The following is a 14,898-nucleotide window of genomic DNA, read 5'->3' on the forward strand; positions in this document are numbered from 1 at the left end:
ATATCCTGATATGTTGTGTTGTTTATTGTTGTCTTCATGTATTTTTGATTTTTACCTTGTAAAGCACTTTGGCCAACACTGGTTGTTTTTAAATGTGCTATATAAATAAAGTTGACTTGATTTGACTTTATTTGATAGGACAACGTAAAAGAGACAGCAAGTGCCGGGAGTGAAGAGCGGGGGTAGACATGCAGCAAATGGCTGAGGCCAGGAGTTGAACCCACGACCACTGTGACAAGGACTACGGCCTTTGTATAAAGGCGGGGCACGCTGAAACTGCTAGACCAACGGCACCACATCACGCATTTTTTTTTCAAAAAGGTTTTAAGATCTGTGTGGTAATGATCACATTAGTCAGTATCACTTATGTTTTGAATTGTTTCGATATACTTCAGACAAAGTGAACATATTACAGTTGTACTGTAAGTGAACCCTACAGTTAAACTCAGGTAGGGTTCCCATAAAAAGTAGTATGGGAGGTAGAACCTTCAGTTATCAGGCCCCTCTCCTTTGGAATCATCTACCAGTCAGGGGGTGCATCTCAAAGCTCTAAACTGCAGTCTCCTCGTTCCTCGGCCGAACCGGAAGTACTTACTGACGCGCCATTTTAACTTGCGTCCCAAAGCTCTAAAAGGAGTGAGGAGACTGATCCGAGGAGGGATAATCGAGGAAACACGAGAGCAGACTTTGCGGAAGTCTTTTCCCTGACAGACACGCCCCCTTATCGAATATCACCCACCGATTGGACGCTGCAGCGGCTCGGACTTAACTGAAACTTAACATCAGCTGAGTTTAATAACAGAGAAAAAACTGACCTTAAAACGGTCACTAAGGGTGCCCTGAAACAGATCATAAACACATGTGGGTTTCTAAACAGTCTGTATGTGATGAGCTGAAATTAAAAAGTGTTTGATGTGAGTTTTAGAAACAATATACTGATTTCAAAATCATAAATCAACATAACAGAGGATGGATTATGTTATATCTGATTGGTTTTGTCAGATTCACTGACAAATGAAACAGATGAAAGGAGTCTAATATCATAGATAGAATATATGATCAGTTATTTCTCCTGTTAGTTTCCCCATTTGTTCTTGTTTCCTTCATGAAGAGAATAAAAGTCTGACAGTAAAGTTTGTCTGTTAGTAAAAACACTTTTTCCTGTCAGGTTAATAAAGTTTCATATGAGTTTCATTAATGAACACAGGGTTTGAAAAGAGTTGGTTTATATTTTCCCTTAAAGTAATAAATAATTTAATAATGAGGCATTTTACCGGTGAATCGATCCGCGATGCTTTAGGACAGAATAAACAAGAGAGCTGATTCTCTTCATGTGCAAGTGTGTGTTAAACATGTAAACACAGATACAGAGCTCTGTTACTGTTTATATTTATCAGAGTTATTACAGTGAACATGTCTGCAGACACAAACAGCTGTTAAAGCCGTCATCACAAACCGAGTTCGCTTCACGTGACGCTCCGGAGGAGAGGACATCTCATTTCTCTAAATACAAATCTCCTCTCTCCTATCTCCTCTGGTTTCAATTCCTCGCATCTCTGGTGGGCCGGACTAAGACGCGAGGAAGTGACGCGAGGAAGAGACGCGAGGCTGGACGTTTAGAGCTTTGAGAAGCACTCAGGGTCCGGGAGGCAGACACCCTCTCCACTTTTGAGAGTAGGCTTAAACCTTTCCTTTTTGATAAAGCTTATAGTTAGAGCTGGCTCAGGCTTGGACCTGCTTTTGTTATGCTGCTATAGGCTTAGACTGCCAGGGGAACTGGCACACTGACACACTGGGATCCTATCTCACCCCCTCCCCCCAACCCCCCATCACTTATTTTAACTCTGCCTGTCCCATTGAAAGTTACTAACCATAGACCTTTCTGGAGTCCCTGAGCTCCCTTGTCTCATAGGTCCCTCTGAGCAGCCGTAGGCATCCTCCTGCCGTGGACGTTCCGGACTCCAGCTGATATGGACGTGCTGGACTCCAGCGGCAACAGCTTCAACTACTCGTCTCATCACTATTACCGCTCCCTCCGTCTCTTATTCTCCTCTATCCCTCTTTCCAGACCCAACTCGGTCAAGGCATGATGGCTGTCTAACATGAGTCTGGTTCTGTCTGAGGTTTCTGCCTGTTAAAAGGAAGTTTTTCCTCGCCACTGTGACTAGTTTAATATTGCGATTTGCAATGTTCATGATGGATTACTTGAAGTTGGGTCTCTGTTCATAATTTGACATAGAGTGGTCTAGACCTCTTATGTTTGTAACAGCGTCTTGAGATAACGTTTGTTGTGATTTGGCGCTATAAAAATAATGATTGATTGATTGATTGATTGATTGATTGATTGATGAAGGATAAAGCTCAGTTAAAATGGTGAAATTATATGCTACCTACTATAAATTGGGTAAGATACATTTCTTATAATACTTTCAATTACTTTTATTAATGCCAACACTTATACACACAACAGTTATTCGTAAAAAAGTTCATGATAAGTATCCCTTATACTTACACGACACACAGAATCTCCATCCTCCAAAGAGAGCGTGCATGACTGGAGACTGATCCACTCTCATAATGCATTATCCTACATCAGGAAAACAGACATGTTCACAGAAGTACAGGATGATTTGTTTAGTTGACGTGAGGAGACTGATGTTTCCAGCTGACCTTTGCAGCTCCTCTCCCTGTTCTGTGGACGGAATAGTCAGACATGCGTCACTGTGGCTGTGGAGAAGCCGCAGCGTGTCTCCGCCCTTCAGGTATCCTAGAACCAGAACAGACACATAATGTTCACTGATATTTGTGGCAGTGAAAAAATGAGACATCTTTTGATGTCAGAATACCTCTTTGACCAATCAGAGTTCTTAGATGCATCAGTCAGCTGGATTGTAAAGTTGTAGAGATTTACTGTTTGCTTAAAAACAAGAAGGGGAAAGAAACTTGCCTTGAGCAACTCCACCTCCAGAGCAGATGGGAGCAACACTCCAGAGAGTCTGCTGGAAGGCTGCATTAACAATCAGGCTGTCACTCAAGCTTTTGTTGTCAAAAACAGCACCATGGGACAAGTGCTAGGAAAAAAAACAAAATTCATAAAAGCAGGCTTAAACTAACAAACACCTACATGTAGAAGGATTTGATCAGAAGGTGAAACGTATTATTTTAACACTCAGTCTGTCATTTATAAATAAACTTCAGCTGTGTCTGAGAATTGTGAATTTACTCAAAGATTTTAAGGGAAAGCTTCTTGATTTTCCTAAAAGGGGTCAAAAGGAGAATAAAGAGGTTTGAAGCCTAAACTGTGAGAGCTCGTACTGGATACTCTTCCTTATGATATGACCGACAGAGATTTGTTTTCCCTATAGACTCCTGGGCATTATGCAAGGGAGGAAGAAGATTCAAAGTGTTGAATAAAGAATCCAACAAGTCTGCTGGAAGATGATCATCAGCGGAACAAGCAATGCTTGGTCAGCTCTTTTCCCCTTGATATTATTTATTGATTTCATTGTTTTTGTTTATAGAAAAGAAGGTTGTTTTCCTCTACAGCATTTTTTATCTTTTATTCTATGGGTTTGTTTTTAGCCTCTATTAGCCACCAACTATGAATTTTTAATCTTAAATGTCATATATTGTTAATTAATTGATAGAATGAGTGGTGAAGCACTTGATGTTTGTACAAAATATGAAGGTTTGTTTCATTATAGGGTTTTAAAAATATATTTAAGGATTGAGTTATAACAAAAACCTGTGAATCAAACAAAAGTGTGTAAATCAACAATGAATAGAGTTTGTGATCTTTCTACTGATTAAGGTAAATTGCTGTTATTACAAACAATTATGCTAAACAACTCATCAGAGGCAGGGAAACAGTGATTGCCAACTACCGTATGAAATCAAAGAGAATGAAGAAATGAAACCAAGCTCAGAAGAAATACAATGGGATATAACCCAAAGCTTTATCCGTAAGGCAACTGGACTGGTAGAAATTCTTGAAGGCGTTTCACCTCTCCTCCGAAAGGCTTCTTCAGTTCTGACAAGACTGGGGAAGAGCTCGAAGATATAAGCCAACGACTGTCAGGAACTAGACTAATGATCCCACTTATGACCCTTTGTGACTCCTGGACACACCCATGACCGTTAGTGGCTTATATCTTCAAGCTCTTCTCCAGTCTGGTCAGAACTGAAGAAGCCTTCTGGAGGAAAGGTGAAACGTCTTCAAGAATTTCTACCAGTCCAGTTGCCTTACGTATCAAGCTTTGGATTAACATGACCTGGATGACTGAGAACCTTCACAGACACAACGGGATATAACCTACAATAGTTACCAATTGTTAATATTTGTTAACTTTTTATTGGTTTTTTTAAACAGATGATAGGTCTGAGTTGTCTGGGATTTGATACAGTCAAAAAATGTTTGGTTTTTGTTGGGTTTTTTTTGAAGATATATTTTTGGGCTTGGATAGGACAGCTGAAGAGAGACAGGAAACGCAGGGAGTAGAGAGTTGGGGGAGACATGCAGTAAATTGTCGACCGGCCGGGAGTCGAACCGGCAACCTCTGCGACGAGGAGTCCACATGGGACGCTTAGACCCTCTAGGCCAGGGGTGTCCAAAGTACGGCCCGGGGGCCAATTGCGGCCCAAGGTCCATTTAATTATGGCCCCAAGCTTCCATCTTAAAATTGTTATTATAGCAAAGAAATTAATCACATTCTGAATCATCTGTACATTTGCAGTTTCTTTAAAACGCACAAACAAAACTAAAGTCAATCCAGAAATGTCTCAAAAAGCTTCATACGGACTACTTTTATAAATTCAAAGCTCTGGATATTCTGCAGGAATATAATTAGGAGGAAACACAAGAACTCTTAAAGTTGACAGGTTTTTTCAAATTGATGTTTTATCATGATGTGAAAATGTTCTTGATGAACAATAAAAGTTCAGTGGACACAAGACAAGATCAAAATTATGAAATTGTGCAGAAAAGGCAAAATTTGGTGCAAAAAAAATTGTTCAGAATGCAGTACAAGAATTATTTAGTTCTTAAATTGTTGTCTGCTGGTCAGAAAAGTCTTAAAAACAACATGACGAAGAAGTGTGATGAAATCCAGATCGTGATCCTGTAATAGAAAAATAACGAGACGATATTTTTCCCCACATTGCCCGACCCGAATGAAAAACATTCTACAGAAGAAGATAAAGTTTGCTAATGTTTAAGTGGCTTGTGGAGAACTGAGGACTTCCTAGTTACTGATTTATTGAGAAAAAATGTAAAATAATTGTTATTAAATAGAGATTTCATATATAACTTGTATGATTCCTAAGTCACCTAAGTCTCAGTAGGAGCCACTGGCCCTGAAGTATTCTGACAACATCAAATGTGGCCCTCTTTGAAAAAAGTTTGGACACCACTACTCTAGGCCATCAGCGCCCCCAAAAACTGTTTAATCATGCTTTCATCATCTGGCTTTTCAAAATAAAATTCCGACACACATGACTTCAATCCTCACCAGATATCTCTCTGAAGACACGTTGACCAATATGAGGTCATCTCCAACTCTCACTTTCTCACCCTCTGACCTCTGTTTGGAGGCTGGATGAACGGTCCACCAACACGCTTCACCTGAGCACAGACAGGAACACACAAAACTGAGTTTTTGACGTTCCACATGTGACAGACACAAACTTCAAAAAAATCAAAGATTATAATAATGAGAGAATAAATTAAAGAAAATTGTAAACTGTTTTAATGTTCCCAGAACCAATTACCTGCTTTATCCTCCTGCAGACCGACATCAAAAGCCAGCTTATCAGTTGAAGACTGAGACGAGGACAAGCAGCTGAGAAACTGGGAGTATGATGGACATGATTTCAAATCAACACGTTTCTTTTAAGTTGATTAAACTAGATTCTGTCTGAAAGTGAAAAAATAAAGGCTGAGACCTTCTGGGTTATTTTTGCATGATATTAATACGACTCACCATGCCACTGTAAGAGTGGAGAAACAACACTGCCTGGCCGTACAGGAGGGTGCGTTGGCTTCCTCCAGCTCCCACCTGTAAGCCACAAACACATTAGCATTACAGGATTCATAGTATAAGTAAACAAGAACAGTAAAGTGAAAAAGGGAGAACATGAAAAGAAAATGCAGACAGATGAGTCTCTCAAAGGACTCTCACCTCCGCAGCCAGGTGCTCACTGTGGGCTAGCATCTCCTGCAGCGCTCTCACAGAGAGACACTGGGTCAGGACAAAGCCACATATGGACAAGTCTGGAGGAACATTCTGTGAGAAATTAAAAGACATAGAAATATGATGAAGTCAGCTTCATCTCTGTCTACTCTCATCATAGGCCAACAGCGCAATTAGAAGTAACAAGGAGGACCAATGCTGAGTGAGAAAAGTGAAGATGTGTCACAAAAAAGGAGAAAAATTGATGTAAATGATAGAAAGGATAATACCTAAATAATTAAGAAATGTTTTTTATCTGAATTTAATATAAAATGTGGTGATTGATCTATTACAAGTTTCATTAATGGTGGGAAATTATTACAACATTAAGTCCTGGATAATTCAGATTCACAGTCTGTTCAGACAGAATTAGCAATCTATCATTCAACTTTAAAAAGACAAAAGGGAGGAGTCTTCAAAGTTTTGTTGAAGTTTTCAACAGTGTGTGAATAAATATATAGTCACCATGTACTGCGGTATTAAACATACAGAACATACAGTAATTATGTATAGGTTATATATTTGGGGACTTTTCGGACAAAGTTTTGGCATGATTTCTTATATCTCTCTAAAGTGTGATATCAATAATTGAAGTATAGACTGCACTAGCAATGAGAAAAAAAAACTTTGCCATCCTTGAAGTAGAGATCTTTACCTTGCAGTTGGAGGTGGGCTCAAGCCGGCAGAGTCTGCTGCCAAATCCCTCAGCAGCAAGACAAAGCTTCACATGTTCCTCCTGGGAGGTGAAGGTGCTCTGCAAAACAACGTCATCTCCCTGAAAAAATAAAATAATAATAAATATAGAGATGACAGCAGTAAGCACAAAGTCGCCAGAGTGTAGAAGTAACATATTGAAATTTTTCACAAAGTTATGGTAGAACTAAAAATAAGATTTTATAGATTTCTTAGAGAAAAGGAGGAGCTCAAACTAATCGATTAATGTCTGTCAATAGGAAATGTAGCTCTATCTGACATAGTTGGTGTTGAGTAGCAGAAAGAAAGAAAGAAAGTTGGTCTGAAGTTAGTCAACCCACAAATACCTAATTAAAGGTGACATATCACGCTTTTTTCATCAATATATATTGGTCTAAGAGGTCCCCAAAACATGTCTTTAAAGTTAATGCTCAAAAAAAAGCTTTGAAATCAGATTTTGGCATGCCTGAAAAACCCTCTTCTTCAGTCCTCCTCAGAACACTCTGTTTTCTCTCTGACCACGCCCCCTCAGGAAGTGGATGTGCCTTGGCTCTCCAGCACATTGATCTAATGTTTACATGTTGGCTGAATATACACGGCTGCTCAGAGATCACGTTACTTCAACCCTCTGAATCTGATCCAGAATCTGATCCTGACGGAGAGGCACCTGTAGCAGGACCTTTCTGAAGGATTTTCACAGATTTAGTGTTTCTTGTTGTTTTATTTATCAGTATGTAGACGTGTGTCTTGGTACACAGCTACGAACATGTAGCTATGTGGCTATGCTAACTAGCGCTAGCACTTATCCATGATAAGTAAAAATCATCCACTAGATCTTCAAATCTGCAGACGTGGGGAGTAAAACCGACCTCTGCCAGAAAGGCAGCAGGACCTTTTCTGAAGGATTGGTCACAGATTCTGTGTTTCTTCTTGTTTTATTTGTCAGTATGTCGACGTGTGTCTTGGTACACAGCTACAGCTACAGCTATGAACATGTAGCTATGTGGCTATGCTAATTAGCGCTAGCACTTATCCATGATAAATAAAAATCATCCACTAGATCTTCAAATCTGCAGACGTGGGGAGTAAAACCGACCTCTGCCAGAAAGGCAGCAGGACCTTTCTGAACCATTGGTCTCAGATTTAGTGTTTCTTCTTGTTTTATTTGTCAGTATGTAGACGTGTGTCTTGGTACACAGCTACGAACATGTAGCTATGTGGTTATGCTAACTAGCGCTAGCACTTATCCATGATAAATAAAAATCATCCACTAGATCTTCAAATCTGCAGACGTGGAGAGTAAAACCGACCTCTGCCAGAAAGGCAGCAGGACCTTTCCGAAGGATTGGTCACAGATTCTGTGTTTCTTCTTGTTTTATTTGTCAGTATGTCGACGTGTGTCTTGGTACACAGCTACAGCTACAGCTATGAACATGTAGCTATGTGGCTATGCTAATTAGCGCTAGCACTTATCCATGATAAATAAAAATCATCCACTAGATCTTCAAATCTGCAGACGTGGGGAGTAAAACCGACCTCTGCCAGAAAGGCAGCAGGACCTTTCTGAACCATTGGTCTCAGATTTAGTGTTTCTTCTTGTTTTATTTGTCAGTATGTAGACGTGTGTCTTGGTACACAGCTACGAACATGTAGCTATGTGGTTATGCTAACTAGCGCTAGCACTTATCCATGATAAATAAAAATCATCCACTAGATCTTCAAATCTGCAGACGTGGAGAGTAAAACCGACCTCTGCCAGAAAGGCAGCAGGACCTTTCCGAAGGATTGGTCACAGATTTAGTGTTTCTTGTTGTTTTATTTGTCAGTATGTCGACGTGTGTCTTGGTACACAGCTACAGCTATGAACATGTAGCTATGTGGCTATGCTAATTAGCGCTAACACTTATCCATGACAAATAAAAATCATCCACTAGATCTTCAAATCTGCAGACGTGGAGAGTAAAACCGACCTCTGCCAGAAAGGCAGCAGGACCTTTCCGAAGGATTGGTCACAGATTTAGTGTTTCTTGTTGTTTTATTTGTCAGTATGTCGACGTGTGTCTTGGTACACAGCTACAGCTATGAACATGTAGCTATGTGGCTATGCTAATTAGCGCTAACACTTATCCATGACAAATAAAAATCATCCACTAGATCTTCAAATCTGCAGACGTGGGGAGTAAAACCGACCTTTGCCAGAGAGGCAGCGGGACCTTTTCTGAAGGATTGGTCACAGATTCTGTGTTACTTGTTGTTTTATTTGTCAGTATGTCGACGTGCGTCTTGGTACACAGCTACAGCTACAGCTATGATCATGTAGCTATGTGGCTATGCTAACTAGCGCTAGCACTTATCCATGATAAATAAAAATCATCCACTAGATCTTCAAATCTGCAGAAGTGGGGAGTAAATCCGACCTTTGTGTTTATTAAGACAGCCTACAACTAGCATGCCTCCCTCCTAAGCTCCTTGTTAGCACACATTTGTGCAGGGAATGAAAAACGGAGGGGGGATTCAGTATTATTTTATACAGTCTATGGGCTGAACAAGCTCCGAGCTCTGACCCCGTGACAGACTGGATATTGTTGTTACGTAGCAAAAACACGGAAGTCTGAAACGGCTCGTTTCACACACATTTACAGAAAGGTGTAGAAATCAGAACAGGGGCAGAATGGATTTTTTTCATTCTCGGGGGGTTTGTAGACATGCCAGGGAAACATATTTCAGGTAAAGAACCATTAAAAAGTCCATTTTGCATGATATGTCACCTTTATGCTGATGCTTACCTATTTTATCCCAGGTTAGTCCCAAAGGATCGCCAAAATTTCACATTTTTGTTCTTTTAATTGATGTTCATAATGTTCCTAATGTTAAGTATATGACCCTTATGGTAAGGCACAATGATCAATGATAGGTACTTAAATCTTCCACAATACCACGTATCATTATTCAAAGGTTATTGTGAAACATGTACTCTAACTATTACGTCCTCTTTGCAATCTGTCAAAACTTTTAGACTCATTTTGTGCTACTTTGTTGTTGCAGCTTTGTTGCTGATGTATTGAGAGCATTATCGATGATCTAAGGGCGCCATTTTCTATTTATTTAAGTGCTTTCCTTCACATTTGATGAATAATAAAAAAAATAAGTTATCATAAAAGTTCCTTATTGCACAACATGCTGGTAACAAAGTACACCAATGCAACTTTAATAGGCTCATAACAGTTGATAACTGTAAGGCAACATATATATATTAGAGGTGTGAAAAAATATTGATACAGCAATATATCGCGAAACTTTGACCTCCAATATGATATCGATATTTTTGTAATAATAAAAATTCACATTTTAGCCGAGTTGGAACTAAAATACAACTTCAGTATTTCAAAAACAACAAAGTGGAAAAGTTGTTTTCAATCAAATAGATTTGACTTAATTTGTCCTTTCAATTTTGAGTAATATTGTGTGATTTACATATACACCATCCCTATTTTTTCTTAGTTTACTGTGTAGAATATCGCAATATATCACAATATTGTGATATATCGTGATACTATTGTATCGTGACCCAAGTATTGTGATGCGTATCATATGGTGAGGTTCTTGGCAATACTCACCCCTAATGTATATATACATTTATTTCATTTTCAGTTATATTTTTGGGCATTTTCGCCTTTATTGGATAGGACAGCTGAAGAGAGACAGGAAATGGGGGGGATTGGAGAGTGGGGGAGGACATGTAGTAAATGGTCAAGGCTGGAATTGAAAATGCGGCCTCTGGGATAAGGACTATAGCCTCTGTATCTGTCTGTCTGTCTATCTATCTATCTATCTATCTATCTATCTATCTATCCAACTATCTATCTATCTATCTACCAAGTACTAACATCGTCAACATTTCACTCTTTTAACACTTTTGCTTTTGTAATATCTTATGTTAAATAAAAAAGAAAACATTCTTCATGTGAACACTATATCTGATTCTCTTGATTCAAATAAAAATGCCATGAACGCAAAATATAGTTCTGCATTGCACTATTACGACGGTCCCTGAATGCACCTGCAGTAACAGGCGCTCTGGACCTCTGGACAGACAGTCAGCTCACGGCACTCTTTGATGACAAGGAGTTGATCAAACTTACTAAATGTGTCTGATGTATCACCAAACTGGATTAAATCAAGCTGTAGACGCAGAGCTTTTTACGGTGAGAGCGGCAAAGACGTCAAATATTAAACAGACGTCCCCCGGTTGTGTTTTTGTCACTAATAAAAGGAATGCATTTATCTCTTTTTTATCAATAAATGAGCTGAATTTTTTTTTATCCAGGACCCTATTTCATTTATTCATAGAATAAAGAACCTGCTTGGTTATCAACAGAACATGGTTTATCTCTGTGGTAAATGCCTGTACAGTAGATCTGTCCCTTTAAATGTGTCTTATCTTCACTGAGATACCAACATCTACAGGAATTAGGCCTTTTACATCTATTTAAGGAACTGTAGGGAAGGATAACAGACAACTGGTCTCCAGTCTGATCAGGACTACCAACACCTCTCTGTACCCAGGCTGCATACCTCCTGATTCACTGCCCCCTGATTCACCCTTCTTTCCACTCTTCATATCAGCAGTAGTCTGCAACCAGTCAAACACACTGTCCAACTCGGAGGCACTGTGTGGCATTCAGGTGCCTGGTGAAATCTGCTCTTTTTTTAAAGTGCATTTGAAAAGTAAAAACCTACTGCTACACCAGGTTTAATCTGAGTGTCTAAAAGCCCTGGCAAATTAAAATACAGTTGTGCTCATAAGTTTACATACCCTGGCAGAATTTGTGATTTTTTGGTCATTTTTCAGAGAATATGAATGATAAGAGAAAAACTTTTTTTTCACTCATGGTTAGTGGTTGGGTGAAGCAACATTTTTATCAAACAACTGTGTTTACTCTTTTTTAATAAAAACAGAAATTACCCAAGAAATCAGAAATTCTGCCAGGGTATGTAAACTTATGAGCACAACTGTATATCATGACTTGGGTGCAAAAAGGTATTCAAAAGTCTTGGTTTGGATTTTGACTTGAAGAAATGTTCTGTGGCCTTTATTGAGTCAAGATAAACCACCACATCAGAAAGCAAAAAACAACCCCTTTGACATAAAACATTGACCTTTCATGAGAAGCAGGTTTGTCAAATGTGCAATATAAAAAAAGAACATTGTATTCAGTGCATGACACAGACATGTAAAGTGAGAGTATCTCTGTCCATTAGAATTCTGAGTCTGGTAACTTTCTGCATCACTGCCTGTGTAAGGATGAGTGTTTGTGTCATATCCACACAAGACACTCTCTCAGTGACATGTCCTTATCAGAAGGCAAGGATAACAAGCAGTGAGACAATTACCAACTGAGGAACAATGACAGCAACGCTATTGAGGATGCAACAAGCCATTAGTGTCCTTTCTTTACAGTCGGCTACTCAAAAAACAAGTATTACATTTAAAATGTGATCTTTTCATTTTCTATTTTCTATTTTTGGGAATTTATACTTTATGTTATTTGAATTGGAGAGCAACATATAATAGCCAACCTTTATTAGACAAGTGGCTTATGCAATGAATCATACAGTAATTTTTCAAAGATTCATGTTTATAAGTATCTATACCTTGTCTCTAAAGCTAAGCAATATCAAAACTAAAGTCACAAGTTATTCAACTCAACTTTTTTTATATATCACCTTTCATACATAAAAGCATGCAGCCCAAAGTGCTTCACAGAATAACAGAAAACAAAAGCAATGTTAAAATTATAAAAATGCATGATTATAAGTTATAGTAATACTGTAAAGAAAAGTTAAAAAATAAGGTAGTGTTGACAAGATCAGATGAATACAAGAAATAAATAGATAAATAATTAAATAAGATTAATACATTTTAAAGCTATGATTAAAATAATAATCAAAATAATTAAAATAAAAATGCAATCCAGGGCTAAAAATAAATTACTCCATATTAAAAGCTAGATTAAAAAGGTAAGTCTTAAGTTTACTTTTAAAAACACATTGAAAGAAAAAGGGGACTTGCTCAGTAGTTAAGTTTAAAAAATGGCCAGTGTCAATCTTTTAGACATGTGTTATGTCTTTTTAAGTCAAAGGTCTGTTATTATTGCTGTTATTATTATTATTTTATTTTATTTTATTTGGTGCTTGAGGAAGGGGTGACAGTACATATATTTCTCTGAAAACCTGCTTTGTACACAAAATGAGCCTTCAATTTTGTTGTTTTGTTCTAAAATGATAAAATAATAAAATTATATATTGAAAAAAAAATAAGTATAATGGCCAGAGTCTATAGAAATGCAAGGCACCTTGGAGTTGTGCACATTACAGTGGAGCTGCTTTTCCCCAGTCACAGACATTCAGACCCCTCTCCAGACATTACAGCCCAGAGGTATACAAAATGTTAGTCTTCACTTTAATAGCTGTTTTTGTGTGTGTGTGTGTATATATATATATATACATATATATATATATATATATATATATATATATGTATATGTGTGTGTGTGTGTGTGTGTGTGTGTGTGTGTGTGTGTGTGTGTGTGTGTGTGTGTGTGTGTGTGTGTGTGTGCCAATTGGCTCATTGGCCTCTACAGACAAAAATTAGGTTTAGGTTAGCTAGCCAGGTTAACTTAGCTCAGCTAGCCAAAACATTCAGTAATTAACTTGACCTGAGGAAGTTTCCTTGGTTTGACAAATGTTGGACTCACCGTTCGTAGAAAGTGATATTCTTCATCGTCCTCTCCAGTGTCTGTCATTATCGGCACCAAAAAAGTCACATTAGACAAGTCTCAAGCAATATTGATGGCACTGAAGCAGAAAAGTGAACACTGCAGGGAGCTGAGTCAAGAAGGTCATCAGCCGTAGACACGTGGGCGGGGTCTGCTGTGAGTATCTGGGCCTCCCACGACGCCATCCTTTCTCATCGCGTTTTGGCGGGAGGAGGCCCACAGTATGCAATACGAATATTTCAGGCCACAATATTCACTTCAGACAACTGAAAGTGCACTTTTAGATTTACACTATATAACACTTGAATGTCTCAGATAACTTTTTTCTTCCTAAAAAGTATCTTACTTATATACTATGGACCAGGGGTTCCCAAGGTGTGGGTCGGGACCCCCTGGAGGGTCGCAGGACACAAATGGTGGGTCCAGATGTCTTCCAGATATATATATATTTTTAATTTATCCCAAAATAGGACATTTTACCCATTATAGTAAAAAAATATCCTCAAAAATAGTATTTAGTTGAAAATAGAAAATGTAATGAATTTTCTGACTTTCTTTTGGTCAAATGAATCCTAAGTTTCGGGTTAGTGAACAGTTAATTGTCAAAAGCATCAGTACCAGTAGGTTGATTCATAACAAAGCAGGAAACACAGCCACATGCTCATATAAGTAGGCTAATTTTCTGCAGACGAGTTAAATGAAGCCACATTAAACCACTTTGATGGTCAGTGGGGGTCCCGAGTCTTTGGCATCTATATTCTGGGGGTCGCAGGCTAAAAAGTTTGGAAACCCCTGCTATAGACTGTACTAGGCCTATATATATTCTAGTTTTTAATCCTTAGGCCTTCTCCTGGGAATTAAGTTATGGGAATTCATTTTCAACTCCTGTAAATTTCATAGAGTTGGTGGATTTAAATAGAGGCAAATCTCAAAAGTAATTGAAACGATGTAGGTTGGAAATGATTGAGGTCCAGATTTGGATAGTCTCTGTATATTGTTAGCAGAATTACAAAATGTGGTTCTGTTTCTCCCTGCATAAAATGACAGAAGACCCATCAAAATACAACATTTCAAGCATCCCATTGTGGCAGGTACAAGTTTTGTAAATTTCAACTATTTATACTGTTGGACAGAATAGTTCATAGTACTACTTCATAGTCTGTACATTGATTTTGATTGCAAATCAATAACCTGTATAA

The 14,898-nt window shown here is 38.4% G+C and overlaps 1 protein-coding gene across 1 annotated transcript in view; it reads right to left on the reverse strand.

The window, feature by feature from the left end:
- The window catches only part of ryr2b (ryanodine receptor 2b (cardiac)), a 92,369-nt gene extending 78,465 nt beyond the window's left edge, over positions 1 to 13,904 (reverse strand). Inside the window, exons 1-9 of the mRNA XM_034681071.1 lie at positions 13,679 to 13,904; positions 6,883 to 7,002; positions 6,177 to 6,281; positions 5,979 to 6,053; positions 5,767 to 5,845; positions 5,508 to 5,620; positions 2,948 to 3,071; positions 2,671 to 2,767; positions 2,513 to 2,587 (exon numbers count right to left, since the gene is read on the reverse strand). Of these exons, the coding sequence (XP_034536962.1) occupies positions 2,513 to 2,587; positions 2,671 to 2,767; positions 2,948 to 3,071; positions 5,508 to 5,620; positions 5,767 to 5,845; positions 5,979 to 6,053; positions 6,177 to 6,281; positions 6,883 to 7,002; positions 13,679 to 13,726 (836 nt within the window). The 5' untranslated portion in view covers positions 13,727 to 13,904. The remainder of the gene's footprint in view (positions 1 to 2,512; positions 2,588 to 2,670; positions 2,768 to 2,947; positions 3,072 to 5,507; positions 5,621 to 5,766; positions 5,846 to 5,978; positions 6,054 to 6,176; positions 6,282 to 6,882; positions 7,003 to 13,678) is intronic.
- Positions 13,905 to 14,898: the final 994 nt, after the last annotated feature.

The sequence above is a fragment of the Notolabrus celidotus genome, chromosome 4 (genome assembly GCF_009762535.1).
Source record: "Notolabrus celidotus isolate fNotCel1 chromosome 4, fNotCel1.pri, whole genome shotgun sequence".
Classification (NCBI taxonomy): Eukaryota; Metazoa; Chordata; class Actinopteri; order Labriformes; family Labridae; genus Notolabrus; species Notolabrus celidotus.